Here is a 21,993-nt window from a genome sequence, read left to right as displayed (position 1 = left end):
CCTCAATCTGGGATGCTTGTACGCAATCTCAGTAGTCAATCTCTACCCCCAAACCAATTCAATAAGAACATTTGGGAATGCAGCTTAGTTTATTAATATTTTTTAAAAACTCCCTAGCTGATTTTACTCTACAGCTAACATTGAGAAACATTGATATAAGATTCTGACCACAAAGACCTTTTTACACAGTTTTATTCCTCTCCAAAGAAAAGCAAACAAACAAAAAGCCAGGTTTTTAATCAGTTATTATGCCTTATAGTCAGGAAAATGACTTCTAATAAAGATTTTTAAAATTCAGCACATTTACCTGTGCATAGACACTCTTTGATTGTATACCCCTTATATGGTTGTTTTTCCCTTACTTCTGTATCTAAAATTCTTTTCTCTGTCCTGAAAAACTGCTACTAAAATAATATCCCTTAAAAAGGGGAGAAAATTTCTCTGAAGTCTGATAGCATTTATTGCCTGTCTTTCATTTGGAACTTTTGGATACACAACTGCTAGTTATAAAATCCCCATTAGAAATGGTTTTAGCTTTAGCCAACTTTCCTTTAGTTCTGAAAATAAGAAGTCTTTGAAGTTTTGTTTTAGACGGTTATAACTTTGACCACTAGAAACCTTTTGTTATATCCAGCCCTAAGTAATTTGAAGGGGTATTTAAAACTCTTCTGGTCATTCTAGGATATTATTTGATATTATTTTTCCAAATTTGAAGTCATAATTGCTGAATGAATAAATATGATCTCCTCTCATAAAGTGAGTGTGGAAGACTCTTATCTTTCAAGAAACCATCTGGGCCCTGATGTTTTCCTTGTGAGAGCATGTTTAACCACTGACTATTGTCTTTAAGGTTGCAGAGTAATTTACAATTTTCTGTTCTTGGGGAAGTGATGCCATGTCATTCTCTTGACTCAGGTCTTTAGAAACTGAGATAATTAAAAAATGAATTGTTCTGTATAAAGGAACTAAGACTTGCTGGGTTTGAAGTAAATGTATTGCTTATTCCCAGCATCTCCAGACAACAGGAGCATCTCAGAATCAGAAAGAGCTTTAGAGCAAAGATCACACCCAGTAACCAGTTCATCCCAGTTTTCCCAGAACTTCCCCAATTTTAGCATTGGAAGTCCTGCATCCTAGAATACCCTTCAGTAATATGAATGGAGAGCTGACCTATTTTTTAAGGCTTTTTTTGCTGGCCTTATTTTCTAACTTTTAATTGTTTGTTTTTCTTCTTTCTTTTCTTTAATTGTATAGCATATCTCAGACCATTTGGTTCCCATGTGTATATTGCTGATTACAGTATTCTTTTATTAAAATAAATATGAAGAGGAAACTTGATTAGATATCTGACACAATAATTCTATTAATTTGTTGTAGTCACTTTGGGCCTATGACAAAGACCCATAGACTGGGTGACTTTTAAATCACAGAAATATATTTTGTATCATGCTGGAGGCTGGAAGCCTGAGATCAGGGTGCCAGCCTTGTCTTCGTGTTGTATTCTCACATGGTGGAAATAGAGTGAGCTAGCTCCAAGGTCTTTTCTTAGAAGGGCACTAATCCCATTCATGAGAGCTCTGATTACCTCCCAGCATCCCCACCTCCAAATACCATCACATTGGAGGTTAGGATTTCAACGTATGAATTTTGGGGGATATACAGGCATGCAGTCCATAACAATATGCTTTTTTTTTTTAATTTTAGTTTTTAATTTTTTTTAATATAATTTATTGTCAAATTGGCTAACATTGTATACAGTGCGCTCTTGGTTTTGAGGGTAGATTCCCGTGGTTTATCGCTTACATACAACACCCAGTGTTCACATAATAATATGCTTTTAATGATTGATTTTCTTGTATTCGTAGAATAAAGGGTTTGTAAATTACTATGGACCGCAGAGATTTGGGATGGGAAGGAAAGTTCACACTGACCAGATTGGATTGGCTTTGCTGAAGAGTGAAATGGTATGGATTAAAAAAAAACACTCTGCTCTGATTTGTTTTGTCAGTTATACTTACTACGTAACCCAGCCCTTTTTGCTTTGTTAACCCAGCATATGAATGCATATGTACACACATACATACACCATAATGCTACATTATTGAACATTTATGAGCAGCTATTGTAGTCTTAGTATCACACTGTAATAAAGTGAAATTGTATGTGATGTCCCTGTGTTTAATACTTGAGACTTAACAGAGAATTGATGAGCACTCACCAAATTCTTAATGAAGTGAATGGAGGATTTGGAGGAAACGTACCACCCTATAATTCCAGAAATATGGCATCCAATGATGCAAAATTCACATTTCTTATAGCATTTAAACAAAAGCTGTCCCCTCTTTTAAACTTCATATTCTGTGCTTCTCATTTTTTTTTTAACTTTGCAAGAGCTTTAGCTGTCAATTGTTGCTGTGTAACAAACAAACTACTCGCAAACTGCATGGTCTATAATGACGAGCATTTATTATCTCACTGTCTCTGAGGGTCAGGCATCTGGGAGCAGCCGAGCTGGGTGTTGCAGCATCAGGGTGTCTCATGGTGTGAAGTCACACTGTCAGCCAGGGTTATAGTCTTTGATGACTTGACGAGGCACAGAGGATCTCCTTCCAAGCACACTCTGCTTTTGGCAGGAAGCATTAGTTTCCCATCATGGGACTACTCATGGCATGACTTCCCTATGAGAGAGGAGTTCAGGAGCACAAATGAATGAGAGAGAGAGACCACAACATAAATTGAAGTGTCTTTTATAATGTAATCTTAGAAGTGACATCGTCACTTTTGCTCTGTTTTACTCACTGGGCACGCAGATCCACCCTGGTAAGTACAGAAGAGGACTGCACGAGGCATGAGTACCAGGGAATGGAGATCAGCAGGGGCCAACCTCGAGGCTGGCCCCATGCTAGAAAGCCATATTTTCTTTCCTTGGAAACATTTTCTCTCCAACCTTTATATTCTTTGCATCTCAATTTAAATTCTCATCCCATTCCCAAGAAAAATTGAATTATTCTTATCTTGTGACTTCAAAGCCTCTTGGATTTCCCATCTTAGGTTTTATTATATTTTACTGTTAATGTTTATTTAATCTTTTCCAGTAAACAAACACTATGTCTCTCTTGCTCAACATTCCATCCCTGGTACTCTGCATAGTGCCTAGCACATCACAGATGCTTAGTAATATTTATTTGAATGAATTAGCTTCTTAACATATATTTGTTTGAATGGATGAATGAATACTGTAAAATAAGACTGGGATTTTAGGTTGAATGATCTATTTTAAGATCCTTTCCTACTCTAAAACATATACTTATGAATCACCATGCTGGAGACAGTATAATAATAATGATAATAATAATAATAATAATAATAATATACAGGACCTCATAGATAGCATTAAAAAAAAGGAACGTCTTTTAATCTATTTAGTTTTCAAAAGAAAATATTAATATTGGCAATAAAAAAAAGATTTTGGCAAATTTTTTTTTAATTTTTTTTTTAATGTTTATTTATTTTTGAGACAGAGAGAGACAGAGCATGAACGAGGGAGGGTCAGAGAGAGGGAGACACAGAATCTGAAACAGGCTCCAGGCTCTGAGCTGTCAGCACAGAGCCCAATGCGGGGCTTGAACTCACGGACTGTGAGATCATGACCTGAGCCGAAGTCGGCAGGTTAACCAACTGAGCCACCTAGGCGCCCCTTGGCAATTATTTTAAAGACCAAAGCATTCCAAAACTTGAGAACTGGAATGAAATTAGTGGTTCACCATTTTCCTATGCTTATTACCTCCCCTGTTTTTGTTGTCTATGTTCGTCAGGTCTGAGTTTTATGTCATTAGTTCATACATGCAGTCGTAACTCAGTGATAGAGATAAGGAATGACAGAAGTAGAATATGGAAGTGATGGCAGCCACTTTTTCCAGTTGAGAATATTTTGTTTTAATTTTTTTTAACTTTTATTTATTTTTGAGAGACAGAGCATGAATGGGAGAGGAGTAGAGAGAGAGGGAGACACAGAATCCAAAGCAGGCTCCAGGCTCTGAGATGTCAGCATAGAGCCTGACATGGGGCTCAAACCCACGAACTGCATGATCATGACCTGAGCCGAAGTCAGATGTTCAACCAACTGAGCCACCCGGCTGCCCCAGTTCAGAATTTAAACCTGTGTGTAAAGTTGCTTGGTACAGATTTATTTACCAATTTAACACTGTTTAATTTTTGAAAGCTTGAAGATAAAATTGCAGCACCAAATATCATTGGTTAAGTGCCTATTTTTTTTTTTTTTTTTTATGATGCTAGAGAATTTGCATCTTTTTTAAAAACGTGATTTGCGACCACCTGGGTGGCTCAGTCAATTAAGCATCTGACTCTTGATTTTGGCTCAGGTCATGATCTCGCAATTTGAGTTTGAGCCCAGCATCCGATTCTGTGCTGACAGCATGGAGCCTGTTTGTGATTCTCTCTCTCTCCCTCTCTCTGCCCTTCCCTGTCATGCTTTCTCTCTCAAAAATAAATAAACATTTTTTAAAAAAGTAATTTGTCATTTTCATTTACTATGTTTGCTTGCTTGATTTTTAAAGGTGGAGGCTGTAAAATTATTTCTTACACCAGAAGACTTGGATGATCCTGTAAACAGAGCAAAGAAATATTTTCTTCAAACTGGTATTTAAAAGTTTCTTTACCCCATACATAGTCATGCAAATCTATAATATAAATGTATGTCATTAGGTGGGCATTCATTGCAACATAAATGTGATAGGAAATAGATTATAGTATGTTATATATTTAATAATTTTATTACATGCCCAAGACACTTTAGTTTGGGCCAAATATCCAGAACTCTTGTCTGTTTTAACTCTTGCTTGGGGGTAGGAGTAAGGGGAGAAATAGCTTCTTAGATTTTCTTGGTCTGTACCCTCAGAGGAGATAAGAATTCCAAATTCTAAACTGGTACTGATGGAAGTATATGCTACAACTCGGGGAGACTGAAAAACCAACTACATAAAAGTATTATTTGTTGTATCCAATACTTTGTGCATTGATTTGGGCTTAGTCTCCATTCAGCCCTGTCAATTTTGACACTTTAGCCCAATGTGATGGTTTATAATGCAGAATGTTTAATGAGAAGCACTAAAGAAAAGTGGTTATGAGTATGGGTTCTAGAGTCAATCTACATGGAGTTTCACTCTCGAAATGACATATGTGTTTGTATTATTTAGAGTCCAGAGAACATAATGTCCTTACGGCAATGATTCATACAGTTCAGTGTGCATGAGCAACATGTGTCACATTTACTAAAATGAGGATTCCTACCTGAATAAGCCTCTTTGCTGTAGAGTCCATCAATTTAATTTTAAAAAGCACCCCATTAGGAAGGCCTGTTAGCACACATGAAGGATCCAACCTTTCTTATTCCAAATATTCTATATAAGTGTTCATAATAGCTCTTTAAAAATCTATAGGCTCACAGGTTTATTTCATGCCTTTTTTAAAAGAGGTCCTCTGAATAATTTCCAGTTAGTTTATCTCCATTCTGAAGTAGGTATTACTAATGTGCTTTTTGCTGTTTTTTTTAAAGCAGGGAAAATGAATGGAGAATGGACTATATGACTAATGATCTTTATTAAACAAACAAACTCTTCAGGTATAGCTAGGTTTATAGTTGGTAATAAGCATCATCTTCATATTCAGGTTTATAAGATGACACAGTTCATTGCCTCTCATTTAGAGGGCATAATAAAGGTACTTATAACTGGCCTTTAAAGGAAAGTAGTTGACTCACTGATTTTCTCTTTATTTCAGAGGATGCTAAAGGCACACTTTCATTGATGCCTGAATTCAAAGTTCGAGAGAGAGCATTGTTGGAGTCACTGCATCGCTTTGGCATGACGGAGGAGGGTTGTATCCAGGCGTGGTTCTCTTTTCCCCATTCTATGCGCATATTCTACGTTCATGCATATAGCAGTAAAATTTGGAATGAGGCAGTATCCTACAGACTTGGAACCTATGGGTCAAGAGTAGTAGAGGGTGATTTGGTCTGTTTGGGTGAAGATGTTGACGATGAACATTTCCCAAATAATAAAGTAAGTATCCTTTCATCAAAGTTTTCAAAGAGTTGTTACTACACTCGGAATATTAGAGAAGCTTGTTTTTAGAAATCATTTAGCACTAAACACACATTTTATTTTTTTGGCTTGTATTTATTTGCTTATCTTCTGCTTCTATGCTGTTAACTGAGGCTTAACACCTATCTGTAAACAGAAAGATAAAAATAGTCACTGGTATTAAGTAAAAGGTACAAACGTAGTAAACCTTCCTTTAAAGAACACATTAAAAAAATTACAGAAGTAATGCACAAAATAGTGCCATTAAAAGTGAAAAATTGAAACTTTATATACAAAGCTGTCATCTTGCCACCACTCTTATTGTGTGTCCAGGAAATCAACCTCTGTTTTTTTCATATATGTTCTTCTAGACCTTTTTCTATGCTTTCACATAAATATCTATAGAAAAGTGTATTTTTATTATATTAGCTAACATGAATAAAAGCAAAGGCAGGGCTTAGGAGCTCAGAACTTAAAATATGAAAAGGAAAAAATACAGTTTTTATAATGATGGTATATAGGGTGTATAATGTTTGGATGTATTTTATATAAATGTGATTTTATATAATTGCCATTTACAACTTGCTTTTTTTATAAATTATAAAAATTTTAATATAAATTTTATAAAATTTTTATAATGGAAAGTTTCTCTTTCAATTTCTTCTCTGTCCAACTAGTATTTTTATCTTGGGCTTGAACAGTTAAAATAATGAAACTGAATTATATAAATCAAGTAAAGAAATTTATTTTATATATAATGCAAAGAATAAATTAAAATGCAAAAATAACATTATCTCAAGTTAGTCTCAGAAATACGTTATAAAAGTTAGTGAAGGTATTTTGAGTAGTAATTTCATATATAACATCATAAAATCATTGAGTTCTAGATGAGAAAAGGGTTTTAGAGACTCTCTTTCTTAACTCCCATTTTGTAGAAATGAAAATCGAGACCCAGATTGGAGAGGAGACAGATTAAGTGACATAGGTAGCAGAATTAAAAAGACCCTAGCCTGAATTGGTCCCTAGCAGAGAAATCATGGAATATAGAAAAGGTGTCTGCATCTAGAGAGAACATGGGCCAGTTGTTCAAAAAGGAAGAAAAATAGAAAGATAGACTCTGAACTCTATGTAAAGGAAACTTTATCTAAATTAATGGCACAGTCTGGATGTATGAATTAAGGTTTTTGTTTGTTTTGTTTTTGTTTTTGTTTTAAGTAATGGAGATCTACCTCAAACTAACTTAAGGCAAAGCAGACAGGAATTCATTGGCCTTCATAACCAAGGTGCTGATTCAGGCGCAGCTCTATCCAGATGAAGCGGTCTCTTAAATAATCTCTATCTTCTTTTCTTCATCTTTCAGCTCTGCTTTCCTATGTTAGAGCCATTCTGAGTCTGGCTCATTCTTTTAGTGGCAAGATGGTCATGAGCATCTCTAAGCTTATCTCTTGTGTGTGAGTGATGAATCATGGGAATCTACTCCCAAAGCCAAGAGTACACTGTATACTCTGTATGTTAGCTAACTTGACAATAAATTATATTAAAAAAACAAACAAAAACCCAGATTAATGTGACTGCAAAAACAAACAAAAACAAACAAACAAAAAACCACCTTGTAGAGAAGAGGACTTTTTTCCCCCATGGAATAAAAGCCATGGGATTAGGTCTCTCTGGCTAGGAGTGACCAGGCTTGGGTCCCATATCCAGGCCCAAACCAATTATTGTGGCCTGGAGTATGTCATTGGCTAAGCCTGTGTTCCAAAGGATCCTTCCTGGAGCCACCCCATAAAAATCACATTTGCGACCTGGTAATGAGGGTGCTACTACTGGAAAAGAGAGAGTAAAGGCTGAATAAGCCAGAGCAACAGATGTCTGCTTCACTGTTTCATTGAATGGGTGGGTGGCTTATAAATATTTAGTCAAGAAAGGGATTACTGGGAGCATAAATCACTAAGAATGGTCATTTAACTGAGACAACATCTGAAACTGTGTAAAAAGAAATACAGCATTATAGGCTTTACCTCATGTGAGTGGAAGAAGAGCTATCAGTGATCTCCTTTTTATAAATACTGAAAAATCATGTTTTTTTCTCATATTCCAGGAAACATGTTCTTTTAAATATTACCTGTGCTACGCATTATTTAGTAAGTTAGCCGTTACTAATTCAGATTTTCAGATATTAAAGGTTACTTTGACAAGATATGGTAATAATCTCTGAAATACATGTCTTATAAGACTTTGTTCAACGTAACATTTTGCAAGGAGAGTTGCAGGATCAGAAGTGTATCTGCTTTTCTTTTGGAGCTGTAAGAGAAAGGAGAACATTTTCTTCCTCATGTCTTGCTAAGTTTCCTTCTATTAGCAAAAAACTAAAAGTCTTTATATATTGTAAGACCAATCATTTATACTCTATTAGTATGTACTAAGAAAAGAAAAAGCGAGACTTACAGATCCAAAATGGTAACATATGAAAAGAAAAAGACAATCAAGTTTCTAATAAATGGTATATGGGGCATATCATGTTGTGCATCTACAGTTAAAAATTGTAGGAAACTATAGGACACTATTGTGATTCCCTTCTTGATAGGATTACTAGACAGGTACAGGTATACCTTTATTTCAAGTCACAAGGTAGATTTTCTTATAATTTTTTGTGAACAAGATAGAGAAATGTGTTAGGTGAATTAATTAAAAAATTAGGTGAATTCATAGTTGGGGAGTAACCATACACCAAAAGTATGTTTGTTAATCAAAAAATTGATTGATATCAATCTGGAGGGAGTTCTCCAAACACAAAACATGGTCTTCTGTACTTGACCACATTTTCTGGTATTTTCATAGGCTTATGAGTTTGTGAAAGACAAAAAGCTGGAAATGATGATGCAGGAGAGACCCTCATCCCATGGATTTGGTCAGATCACATCTAGAGTTTTATATCCATTTTTGAGTGCAGCAATTAAAAAACTTACCAATAAGCAAACATACAAACCCAAAATGAAAAACAGAAAAGGGAAGCATCTAATCTATTGATTAGAGTAGGCAGACTTGAAGGGAAAGCCAGCAGAGTTAGAGGGGATCTGGACACTACATTATGTGATGAATGCTTTGGAAGGTGGGGGTCCTGTTCATCCTTGTTTAGTGATGACAGCTGCCTTTATACCTGAGTTTCATATGTTAGAGAAATCAGAATGACCTATTCTGTAGTGTCCTATAGCAGCATTTCTCAGACTTACCACATACCTCTTTTTTTTCCCCTGCCTCCTATTACTGTTCTGTGAAACACGTTTTGAGAAACACCACTTCTCGGAGAGTATTATGATATTTGTTGGGGACAGAGGTGGCGGAGGGTGTGGTGGTTTCAGAGAGGGGAGTTTTGATTCAGTGTAACAACTTTGTAAGTCAGGAAAAGTTGGTGATAAGGTGAAATCATCACCTCAGAGTGTTAAGCTACTTCCATTCTCTACGTGTTCCAATTTGACTTGGTTAAAGCAGGAAGTGTTCTAATTTTTATGCAGTCTAGAAACAAATTGTGAACATACTCTTGTTTGGGTACATGTATATTCAGCATGGGAGTCGAATTATACATAACAAGGGAAAATTGAGGGAATGAATCATCCATATTTTTGTCATGTTTTTAAAAAATAGGTTCATCTAGTAACTGAAGAAGAGGAATCAGCTAACACATATGCAATACATCAGGTAACTTTGCTTAAGAATTGGCATCACTTTGGTCTAAATGTAGATATTGAGATATTGTGTCCAAAAGACAAAATGTTGATTAGTTTTCTTCTCTACCTTCCTTTTTTTTTAACCACTTTTTAATTCAGGTGCAATTATATACAATAAAATTCACTCTTCTCAGTTTCCAATTCTAAGAGTTTCGATAAACACATACAGGCTTAATGACCACCACAGAAATCAAGATAAAGTAACATTTTCATCTCCCCCTAAAATTTCCCTGTGCCCCTTTTTAGTCAACCCGTACCCCTAGTCCCTGGCAGGAGCTTGTCCATTTTCTGTCCCTATAGTTTTGCCTTTGAAAGAATGTCAAATAGAATCTTATAGTATATGGCCTTTTGTGTCTAGCTTCTTTCAATTAGTATAATTAATTTGAAATCCATTCATGTTGTGTGCATTTGAATTTTTTACCTTGTTCCTTTTTCTGACTAACCGTTTGGTACCAGTAGTTCAAGAAAAATGTCTAGAAATCACCTGCAAAGGAGGAGAGCCTTACAAAAGGCATAAGCAGCTGTATATGCTGCTAGTGGTTCGCTTTCATGTTTTTAAATAAGTAAGAAGAATATAACATCATCAGCCAAAATACCAGTTATATTATTGAACAGTAGGGATTCATCTTTGTGTTATAGAAGCAATACGCTTTTAGGATTGAATGACTACGTTGAGGTTAAGTCTTTGTCGGCTAATTAAATGTACCAGAACTTCTTGTTTCCTCTCTTCTGCATTAACAATAGTTTGTCTAGTAGTATCTGACTTGAGTTGGTTACCTTGGTTATTGTGAACCCTTCTTGATTTTAGTTAGCTCTCTGCCTGGCAGCATTTAAAATAATCAAAGTAGTGTGGTGGTCAGTAGCATGTTTTAGGCCGATTGTGATGTTTATATCCTGAGACATAATGATCATATCTCAAGGATTATTTCATATACCAAATCTCAGTGTTACAATGATCATGTATTTTTCTGAAGGCTGTTTCATCTGTATTTTTTCCCTTCTACACAGGTGGTTCTTCCAGTGCTTGGATACAATATTCAATACCCGAAGAACAAAGTAGGGCAGTGGTACCAGGAAATACTTAGCAGAGATGGACTACAGACATGTAGGTTTAAAGTACCTACTCTGAAACTGAATGTTCCAGGATGCTATAGACAGATATTGAAATGTCCCCACAATGTCTCATACCAACTAAAGGAAGAACGTGATACTGATGTCAAAATGGAAGGTTCCCACATTGATGAAGCAACTTTATCTCTTTTGATCTCTTTTGATCTTGATGCTTCATGTTATGCTACGGTCTGTCTGAGGGAGATAATGAAGCATGACTTTTAGAACCATTAGCCTTGATCTAATCATATCTGTCATTCTTTAGAAGAGAGGGAGCTAAAATTTCTGGAGCATCTACCATTTACCAGGAGCTTTATAATTGTTATCTCCTGTAACTACAAAACATCCTGAGGAACTAGGAATTTGCTGCTGATGTTCCAGAGGACATAGAGCTAGTAAGTGGCAGCGTTTGAATTTAAGACTGCAAAGCTTATGTTCTTTCTATGATCTAATGTTTCAGTGACCTTTATTCTGTGCTATAAAGTTTACAATCTTTCTGGACTATTCAGAGCATATAATACTGCAAGGTAACATGTAAAAAAAACATGTTTGGAGTAATGTTGATATCCTCTACTTGCTTAGAATGTAGATGAAACTAGATTTTAATGAAAGCGTATGGTTAGAGAGAAAGGTAAATGAAGCATTTTGTTAATTATTATTGTCATTCTCCATTTTTGAAATCATTTATCAGAATAATACATTAGGGAAATATAATTTCTATTATGGTAGCTACCCCGGGGTAATTTACCTCTTTATGAGATAAATAATCTTCGGTGAAGATTGAAATAAATTTTTCATACAATTTCCTTATCTCGATATACATTGACCCTCTTGGCTTTCTGTGATTCTTTTCTCTGTCATCAAAAAAAAATTTTAGAGTCAGACAGATCTGGGCTCAGACTCCAGCTCTGACACTTACAAGTCACTTTGAGTATCTTGTTGACTCTTTTTGAGACTTACTAAAGAATCAGGACAGCACAACCTCATAAGCAACAAGTAATAGAATTGTCTCCACCTTTTATGTTGCTAGAGGAAGAAAACATTTTGCCTATTTGAAAATTGAAATATTTAACTATCCCACGTCGTAAACCATCCTTAACCACTTATATATATCAGTTAAATTTGGGGTGGTGGTGGTATATATTGGTTTCGAAGGTCTAGCATCCTTTCATTGCTGGTAGTATAATATGGTGACATTTAAAAAGCAGTATAGAGCATTGTATGTCAGTATTTGGCACTTTTATATACTTAAGTCAGTGAAACTATTTTGGGTATAGTAGCATAAGGAAATTAAATTCAAAAGAAGGAAAAAAGTTACATGCAACACAAAACCTGCTCATTATAACATTTTTATACAGAGTGAAAGAAATTATAGTTTGAAAGTCCAGCATTAGATAACAAAATAAAATGAGATGTATCAACTTGATGGCAAAACATGTAGTTATTAAAAATTATTTTAAATGATGATAAAGGTTTTACATATGTGAAAAAAATGTTGCCCCTCAAAACCAGAAGATAGACATTACAAATGCAGTATAAACACTGAATGCAGCTCTTTCAAAGAGAGGCACTTTAGCATAGCAACTAAAAGCACAGTTAGTGGGGACAAACTCCCCCAGTTTGAACCTTGGCTCTGCCAGGTAGCATGTGGCCTTGGACAAGTTGTTTAAGCTTTGTGTGCTTTGGTTTCAACATCTATAAAACGAGAATGGTAGTGTACCTCCCTCATAGGATTATTGTGAATTCATATATGTTCATATATGTAAAGTGAGTCCATACCAAGTTCACATATGTAAAGCACCTTGGAAAAATACCTGGCACTTAGTTATTGTTAAATAAGTATCCACAGATTCAAGTTTGGAAAGGAAGAGAAAAACATGAAAATAACTGTCTTTTTTGTCATTACATATATTATCTTTTTAAACAGGGTGTGTTTTCAGTATTTTTTTTTTAAAGTTTATTTATTTTGAGAGAGTGGGTGAGGGGCAGAGAGAGAGAATCCCAAGCAGACTCCGTGCTGTCAGCGCAAAGCCGGATGTGGGGTTTGAACTCATGAACCATGAGGTCACAACCTGAGCTGAAGTTGGATGCCTAACCGACAGAGCCACCCAGGTGCTGTTGTCATTATATATTTTAATAATAAACAGATCTCAGAACACAAAAATTGGAGGTTGTAGTACCATTTTTTTTTTAATTCATTAATTTTTAAAAATTTTATTTTAGAAAGAGTGGGAACAAGGGAGAGGGGCAGAGGGAGAGAGAGAGAGCATTCTAAGCGGGCTCCACACAAACAGAGCTTGATCCCACGACGTTGGGATCATGACCTGAGCTGAAATCAAGAGCCAGATGCTCAACCGACTGAGCCACCCAGGCGCTCCTATCATTGGTTTTTTTAAAAATTACCTTTATCATTTTAATATTTATTGAAAATAAAATGCTATATTAAGTAGTAAAAAATTTAGAAAAAATGTTTCATCTAATGATAAATTATATCCCACAAATGTAATCAGAAAATGAATTATGCAAATTGTGACACTCTAGGTGTCTTATATGTTGAATTGCAATTAGAAGATATGAAAGCATTAAGATGTGCCATCATTGATATTATTTTCTTTGCCTGTAGATGGCACTATAATTTTAGATATCTTCTTTATTTATTTTATTTATTTATTTAATACTTTGGCCATATGTAAAGAAAGAATCACTGAACTTATTTCAAGTCACGATAAAATGTATTCAGATACTGTTCATGTAGAAAATTATTTTATATGCCTGTAATATTTGACATGTGAATTTTTTTTTCCATTTAAGGCCTCGAATGTACTTTGGACCATATGCTGACCAGTCACCTAGGTTTTTGCAGTTCTCCTGAGCATTTCAGGCCTTCAGAAGAATAATCTTTGAATTAGTTTTAATTTTCTAGGTTGCTCTTGAAACTGAGCAATAGTGCATCAGGATTACTGAGGTGAAACAAATTGAGGTTTTTGTGGCTTACCCTGAACTGCAAGTCGTATGCAGCTTTTGATTCAAGTAACCTTTATTGAGGGTTTGTTGTGCCAGCACATTCGCTTTTCTCATTTTAATCCATAGACCCAACCTACAGGTAGGTGGTATTTTCCCTGATTTTAAAGATGGGAATAGGGGCGCCTGAGTGGTTCAGTCGGTTAAGCATCCAACTTTGGCTCAGGTCATGATCTCATGGTTCATGAGTTCGAGCCCCACATCAGGCTCTGCACTGACAGTGTCGAGCCTGCTTGGGATTCTCGCTCTCCTTCTCTCTCTGCCCCTCCCCTGCTCTCTGTCTCAAAAAATAGAATAAACTAAAACAAACAATTAAAAAAAGAAATGGGAATATATCTGAGTGGTTTACTGACCTAGTTAAGGTCAAACAAGATAGTGTGTGGTTAAACTTGATTATGCTTCATGGATCAGTACTGTTTTTATCTACCTAATATTTGCCTTCTGAAAACACGTTTTTTTGGTAATGACTTTCATTTCCACCGATTCAGTATTACTTGCTCCTGTTTAATAGACGTACTGGAGCATGTCTTGAGAGAAACAAGATTTCTTTTGAGATTCTGAGACTAAAATAAAAGTAAAGCAGATCCTTCAGGAAGTTCCCAAATCACTTTGGGTTATTTTCCAGAATACTTTGGGACTCATATCACAATGATAGACAAAATTATCATAGGTCATATAGGAGGTTATTTTAGATGGTACCTGGCACAATAGTAGTATTGTTGAAAAAGCATGGTGAGAGAGTTGCTGCTTTTTTTAGAAAATCTTCTGAAACACTAACGACAGTGTCTAGCATCTAGTAAATTCTCAGTGCCAGCTAGTGTTATGATAGTTAATGTTACATTACCGTGCCGATGAAAGTTTTACGGTAGATTGGTTAATGACTTCCCCCTTGAGATCTGATCTGACTCTGTCTTTGCATAAAGTAAGTATAATTCAGCACACTTTTAGATTTACTTATTTTTTTGTAAGCGAAAAACACTTTCTAAATCTGGGAATTCAGCAATTCATTCAAATTAAGATATTTAAGAATTATCTAGGTCAGTGTTTTCAATATTTCCCACCTGGGAACTACCTTAGGAGACCAAAAAGAAAGTGAAGCCCCAGGTTAACAGTACAGAGTTTTAACATAACATAGGGATAGGAGAAGAGGCTGCAGGAAGATGCTGGAGTAAGGAAAATAGGACTTTTCATTTTTTTCTCTATTTACCTCTGAAGTGTTTGGGTTTTTAAATAAGAATGTATTTGTATATTAATTTTACAGTTAAAAACCTTGACGAATACGTACAGTTTAGAGAAGGTAAGGTAAGAGAATTGATGGACTATAGTTGCATTATTTTCAGAATGGTTCTTCTGGTGGCTTATGCCAAAATACTGCCAGAGAGAAATATGCATTATGTGTTTTAATGGCACTAATGACAGTTAATATAAATAGTTTAAAGTTTAGTGCCTGTGATATGGATTTTGCTTTCAGATTCAGAAAGGTTCTTAGAGATAGCTTGATGTCTTATGGTATTTAGTCTATTTTTCCTAAGCCCTTCTGCTTTACCTATTTTTGATAGGCTACCAAGCAATGCCAAATGCCTGACATAATAACCAACAGATATTTGAGTGTCCCTAAGTTAAAGGCACTCTGTAAAATACTATGGGGAAAGACAAAATAAGTCAGATAATATCTGTGCCTTTGAGGGATTAACAGTGTTATATCCTTTAAGATATTTGATTTGAAATGTCATCTGCAAAAAGAATATGTGGACTAAATGGCAAGGAAAAAAACAAGCAGTGTCTTTCCATTTCACGTATGGCTCACTATACGGCCAATAATATGTTACTTGACCTCTCAGCACCTCATTCTGAATCCTTACATGATACTTATATTAGCATTTCTAAGCATTTTGAGATCTCTTCTTAAAATATGCTTTGAACTATTCAGTCTAAATGCTGCTTTCTGGAAAGCTACTACTTTAAAGAATGGGAAATGGTGTTAATGGAGTTAATCTTGTGTAATTTCAGTGTGGGTTGTCAGGAATATCTTTAAGTAAAGAAAATGACTCTAATCTTCTTAAGCAATTCATTTTCTCAGGCGCTGTGAGGCGGGAGCTAATTTACTCGGCCTGTGTACATAGACCCTGTCTGATTAAAGAAAATTTTACTCATGGAAAGAAGTCAGGACATCCATGAAATTATTTAAATTTAGATATACTGGAAAATATTATAAAATAGAAGATATATTAAAATGTCTTTTTCATTATCAGTTTCCTTAAAACCCAACTCGGTCACCAATATAGAAATGAAATCCCTGTTACAAGGAAGAAATTTAATTACGGAGTCAAAACAAGAGCTATTTAGTTGTTTTTAAAGAGAAGAGATCAAAGAACTGGTCACTCCTTTACTGAGCACGTTCAAGCAGCAGGATGGGAGTGGGGAGTGGAGAGGGTTAGGGATTCAATTCTTTATGCTTTTATTCCAAGTCACCCTTTTCTGATGAGTCTTAGTGACATTCTCTTAGACTAGTTAGGTCAAGATTCTGAACTTTTCATTACAATAGTGTTTTAATCTTAGCTGATTATTGTTTCCACCCCCACCCCTAGTCATAAAGGACTAGTGTTCTTTTTAAAAAAAAAAAGAAGATGAAGGCTATTTCTATAAAAAACAAACAAACAACCTTTATACGTTTTTTAGGGTTTAGTAAATGGATTTCTTTTGCACCTGATTTTCAAAAGAAAATTCATTTACGTTGCATTTTTTCAATAAATATCTTAAGGTAAATCTAATAAATTTTTTATGATATGTGAATAACAACAATGCACTTTACCTATTTAGAAGTGATTTTAGAAAAATTGAGAAGCAGTTATTCTGAATTCAAAGAGCATTCTCCCAAGGCATTGAAAGAGAAATTTTAATATCATAGTGAAGCATTTGATGATTGTGTTTTTCTTATACGTCTTGTCTCTAGTTTTGATTATTGTGATATTTTTCTAGCTGGCTGCCTCTCTTCTTTATTCTAACCAGTCCATCCTGTACCCTTGTAAATGTAGAAATCTGATCCTGTCATTGTGTTGTGGCCATTTAGCATTTCAGTGGCTTCCCAGTATCTATGTTATAAAAGTCCAAATCCCTAAACATAGCATATATATACCTGCACAGTATGGCTTTAAATTGTCTTTCAAGTCTCGTCTTCCACCTGTTCCATAAAACATCTTTTTTGTTTGTTTGTTTTTGAGTTTATTTATTTATTTTTGAGAGAGAGAGAGAGAGAGAGAGAGAGAGGGGGGGGGCAGCACAAGCAGGGAAGGGCAGAGAGAGAGAGGGAGACACAGAATCCGAAGCAGGCTCCATGTTGTCATTGCAGAGCCAGATGCTGGGCTCAAACCCACAAAGTGTGAGATCATGACCTGAGCCAAAATCAAGAGTCGGATGCTTAACCAACTGAGCCACCCAGACGCTCCAACATACTTTTTGTTTTCGCTGTTTGCTCTTTACCAAATAGTAATATTTTCTATGTTATGCATCTCAGCCTCCCATTTCTGTTGACAGTGTCTCTTCTTGCTTAGTTTAAATATCTTGTCTATTAAATCTGTGTTGTCATAACACTTGTATATGTCTGTACTATCTCATTACTCATACTAATTTGATTAAATATCTGACTCCTCTATCTATTAATTATTCAAAGGCATTCATCTCTGTACCTCAGGGACCCATCGGTGTTATAACATAATAGGTTAAAAATCCTGAATGAATATCACAAATATACTTTAGTAAATTTATTTGGCAAATATATATATTGTGATATATATAATTTCAGGAAAGTTCTAAAATAGTTTTTTTACCCTCACAGAAAATTTAGTAGAATTAGGTCTCATTAGATTGCTTTTCCACTTTTATAGAATTGCCAAAATCATTTTAATAATTTCATCTTTGTCATTACTACGTAGAAAATGTCTACCTTTTATTTAAATATTAAATGCATTGTAGAATTTCATTTACTGCTCAGAAAAAGCTCTCAAGGGTATAACTATTCTTCATTTCACAAATGAAGTGTCTAGAGCTTGAAGAGGTTGGGTAGTTTACTCTAAGTGGCAAAGAGAGTTTAACTTAGCTCTTTAGTTTCAAGGCCCATGGTGATGCAACGTGTCTCCGTTCTCCACTGTGCTTAACTAGTGGATAGTTAATTCGTGCCTATCTCTTATTGACTTGTATATTTCTAAAACTTTATGATATTGAGGCAAATTGGGAGAAGACTCACTTTAAGTGACATAACGATAATAGCTGTTAATCACTGAGCACTATGTGCTAAGCATTTTACAACTTACTAGAACATACCTGTAGAATAAGTACTGTTGTTATCTTTGTTTTGTGGATGAGGACTTGGAGATTGAGTGCAATTAAGAAACTTGAGAAAGATAAAACATGGAGCCAGAGCTGAAAACTGGAACCTTTTCTAATAGAATCCAGAGACCCTTAAACCATCAACTTGGTTTGAAATTAAATGACAGTGACTCTCCAGTCAGGTCATAGAAGCCAACACAGGTGTTCTTTTGAAGTCACCTTATCCTAGGTTTTGAGTAAATGTTCAAATACATGAACATCACAGAAAAAAGCAAGGCATCTTAATTGAGAGCCTGCAGAAACAAAAGATAATATATAGACCTGCAAGACTTCATAATTCTAGACCTGCAAAATAGACCTGCAAGACTTCATAATTCTAGATACAGATGTCATGTTTACTCTTTTTAAAAGAGTAAGAGACAAGCTTAAAAATGTACAGAAAACAAGAAGCTAAAACAATTTAGCATAGGGGCGCCTGACTGTTTCAGTCTGTAGAGCATGTGGCTCTTGATCTCAGGGTTGTGAGTTCGAGCCCCACATTGGGTGTGGAAATTAATTAAAAAGAAATACTTTAAATAAAAACTAACAAAACAAGCATATTTGAAAAAGGACCAATAGACTTTCTAGAAGTGAAAACTTTAATAATCAAAACTTAAAACTCATTATATGAGTTTAATAACATCACACAAAATTGAAAAGCAAACTAGTAAACTAAAAAATAGTTCAGAAGAAATCCAGAATGGAGCAAATGTGAGATTAAAAAAATACAGAGGTGAGACATGGAGGACAGAGGAGATTTCAGATCATTTAATTGGAATCTGAAGGAAAGGAGAAGGAATAAGGTAGAGGCAACATTTTAATAGATAACAGCTGGGAATTTTCTGAGACTAGTAAGACACTAAAATAAGGATTTAAGAAGTCCAGTGAATCCCAAGCAGTGTAAGTAAAAAGAAGCCCACATTCAGATACATCATAGTGAATATGCAGAACATCAATAATAAAAAGAAGAATCTTACAAGCGTCCAGGGAAAGATTATTCTCAAGAAATGACTGGAGTGATAGCTAAGCCTCCAGAGAATTGATGGAATATATTAAAATAACTGAGAAAGTTTGCAAGTAAGTACTGACTCAAGGAAATTCTAAAACAAAGAAACCCACAAAGAAACAATAACAAAAAAATGCTTCAGGCAGAGGGTAAATGATCCCAAATAAAAAAACCTAAAGTGGGGAAAATGAATGATGAACAGGAAAAGTGGCAAATATGTAAATATATATGTAAATATATATGTAAATCTATAAACATTGACTTCGTAAATTGATAATGTCTGTAATATCTGCTGGGTTACAAAAGAATGATAAATTAAAACATAGAGCCTGGGAGGGAACTTAAAGGAGTTAATGATCTAAGGTTGTGTTATCTGTAAAAAAGGGTAAATATATTGATTAACTTCGGTCTTCTGTAAGTTAGAATTGTGTGGTATAATATCTATAATAATCACTAAAATAATAAAACCAAGTGTAACATCCAAACTAAGTAAGCAAGATGATTGCTCTAGAGTGTGCCCCACAAATTAGAGCTTTGTGGTTAGTTTGATATACTTGATAAGAGAAATTTGATGAAAATACAAGAATCATTTACATTATCATGAAAAATTTTCAACATTGATTTTTTTAAAGAATAGGAAGAGTTGTTAGCTTCTTCAAACATAATTTCAAGTGCTGTAAACTTTGTATGATTGTAAAAAAGAGATTCAAAATTTACTATTTTCTAGACATTGTCACAAACACTTTACTTATTAATTTTTAATCGTAAACTTTGAAGTGTGTGTAGCCATTTCACACACAGAATCCACTACTGAAAAGCTCTGGTCAAAGAAGCAACTCAAATCTCTTATTAACGTTTTGAAAATACTTTGTTTTGAAACTTTATGTTAACTCAATATTTAGTATCTTCTCCTACTGTAGTTATAGTTAGTATAGTTATAGTATCTTCTCCTACTGTAGCTGTAGTTATTTCATTTTCAGATCATATTTATATAAAAAAGGTAATAACATGTTTTTCACTAATTCCTACTCCTAAATTCTCCTCAGTCTACTGAGGAGATGGTACAGATGTCATTTTCTACATATGAGGGAAAAAGTTTGGAGAAAACTACAGTATGTAGAGCCAGATGGAGTTCGGGAAGAGGGAGAAGGGAAAATTCCTCATTATCTTTAATTATCCTGCATTTTAAGGCTATATTAAAAAAAGAAAAAATATTAGAAAATATTTATGTGTATAAATATGAATACCCTTATTTTTTTCCTTTTCCTTTTCCTTCACTTTTCTCTCTTTTTGGATCATGCCCCTGTGCTCTCACTCTGCATTTGACAACTGACTTGATCAGTTCCATAGCCACAAAAAGTCATAAGTCGTTGGTTTCATAAGATACTTCTGTGACCTTTGTACTGATGGTTGCTTAGTGTTCCCAGAAGGAAACTCACTAGGAGCCAGCCTTCAACTTCAATGCCTACTCTAATTTCACAGTGAAATATATCTTTGTACTTCTAACCCTGTCCCAGGTCATCCAACTCTACTAGGTATTCTTCTTCATGTCTTAATGCTCTAAGAAAAGCTGGAGGCTCTCCTACGTTTTTCTCTGCCTATTTCTGAAGTGTTAGAATGCTTATTTTATCATGCATTCACTTTCTAGGTGAGAAATCAAATAAAATATTTTGATAATCAGGTGAATTGCTCTAGTAATTGCAGCTGAATAAAATCTCCCTTAGTAGGAGTTGTTGACAAATACTCTACATGTATTTAATAAGACGAATTCGAGAACTTAATATTTTAAGTCCTTGGTTATTGATTTTACAATTGTGTTTAATGTCATCCAAGAGAGTAGACAAAACAATAAGTCTTATGAGATATGAGTTAAACTTAGGTCTCTGGTCACTTATAATATGAATGTGGTTGTACAAGTGAGCTTTTCCTCCTGAAGATCATATAAAAGCAATAGGGAAATCAACATTTTTAAAGCTTGCAAACGATATAATAAACAAACTTAAAGTACATGTAAGAGCTACCAAGGGCCCCTGAGACCTGAAAAAAAGTTGCATGGTAAGAAGTGAAAAAAAGTGGCAAATGGGTTCAATAACAGTAGACCTCAAAAGCACACACATTTAAACAAAAATTTTTTCTGAAGATGAGGGGCCTGCCCTAAAGACAAAAAGTTCTATCTCTTGTTAGGAAGGGTATGAGAAATTGAGTAAGCAAGGCTGGTGACAAAACCCTGCTGAACTTGGTTTGGGGCTAAACAAAGCATTGCAAACAATGATGTGTTGCATTTGTGAAAAGCAGAAGAGAGAATCTGAGTTATAAATCATGAAAGATTACTTGGTTTCTGTGTTCTAACCTAGTATCTCTATCAAATAACTGGGCCAGGAAAATTCAACTCATTCAATAATGAGTAATGAAGGACACTGGGCACAACCTCAACAAAAGGTACTCTAAGATAAACATGTGGAAGAGAGGTACAAAATTTATCAGCAGATCACACAAAGGTGGCCATAAGGAGGATAAAAGTTGTGGCACACACTTTTCTGTGGTAAAGCAATTGTTTCTACGAAGGAAGCTACCAAAAAAGAAATGGAAGAAGAAAGAAAAAAACATAGGAAGTACTAAACAAAAGGAGGAGGAGAGGAAATCTGAGATAGCAGATTTCAAGAAA

The 21,993-nt window shown here is 34.9% G+C and overlaps 1 protein-coding gene and 1 long non-coding RNA gene across 6 annotated transcripts in view; one reads left to right on the top strand and one right to left on the bottom strand.

The window, feature by feature from the left end:
• The window catches only part of PUS7L (pseudouridine synthase 7 like), a 39,373-nt gene extending 20,765 nt beyond the window's left edge, over positions 1-18,608 (top strand). For all 5 annotated transcript variants that reach the window (XM_060657884.2, XM_060657888.2, XM_060657885.2 and 2 more), the window contains 5 exons: positions 1,866-1,964; positions 4,578-4,659; positions 5,800-6,080; positions 9,744-9,797; positions 10,835-18,608. In XM_060657884.2, the coding sequence (XP_060513867.1) occupies positions 1,866-1,964; positions 4,578-4,659; positions 5,800-6,080; positions 9,744-9,797; positions 10,835-11,161 (843 nt within the window). In that variant the 3' untranslated portion in view covers positions 11,162-18,608. The remainder of the gene's footprint in view (positions 1-1,865; positions 1,965-4,577; positions 4,660-5,799; positions 6,081-9,743; positions 9,798-10,834) is intronic.
• The window catches only part of LOC145715617 (uncharacterized), a 37,884-nt gene continuing 18,337 nt past the window's right edge, over positions 2,447-21,993 (bottom strand). The window contains exon 2 of the long non-coding RNA XR_014137949.1: positions 2,447-2,678. This is a non-coding gene — a long non-coding RNA (uncharacterized LOC145715617). The remainder of the gene's footprint in view (positions 2,679-21,993) is intronic.

Source organism: Panthera onca, chromosome B4 (assembly GCF_046562875.1).
Source record: "Panthera onca isolate mPanOnc1 chromosome B4, mPanOnc1 haplotype 2, whole genome shotgun sequence".
NCBI lineage: Eukaryota > Metazoa > Chordata > Mammalia > Carnivora > Felidae > Panthera > Panthera onca.
This window is presented reverse-complemented; position numbering and strand designations above follow the sequence as displayed.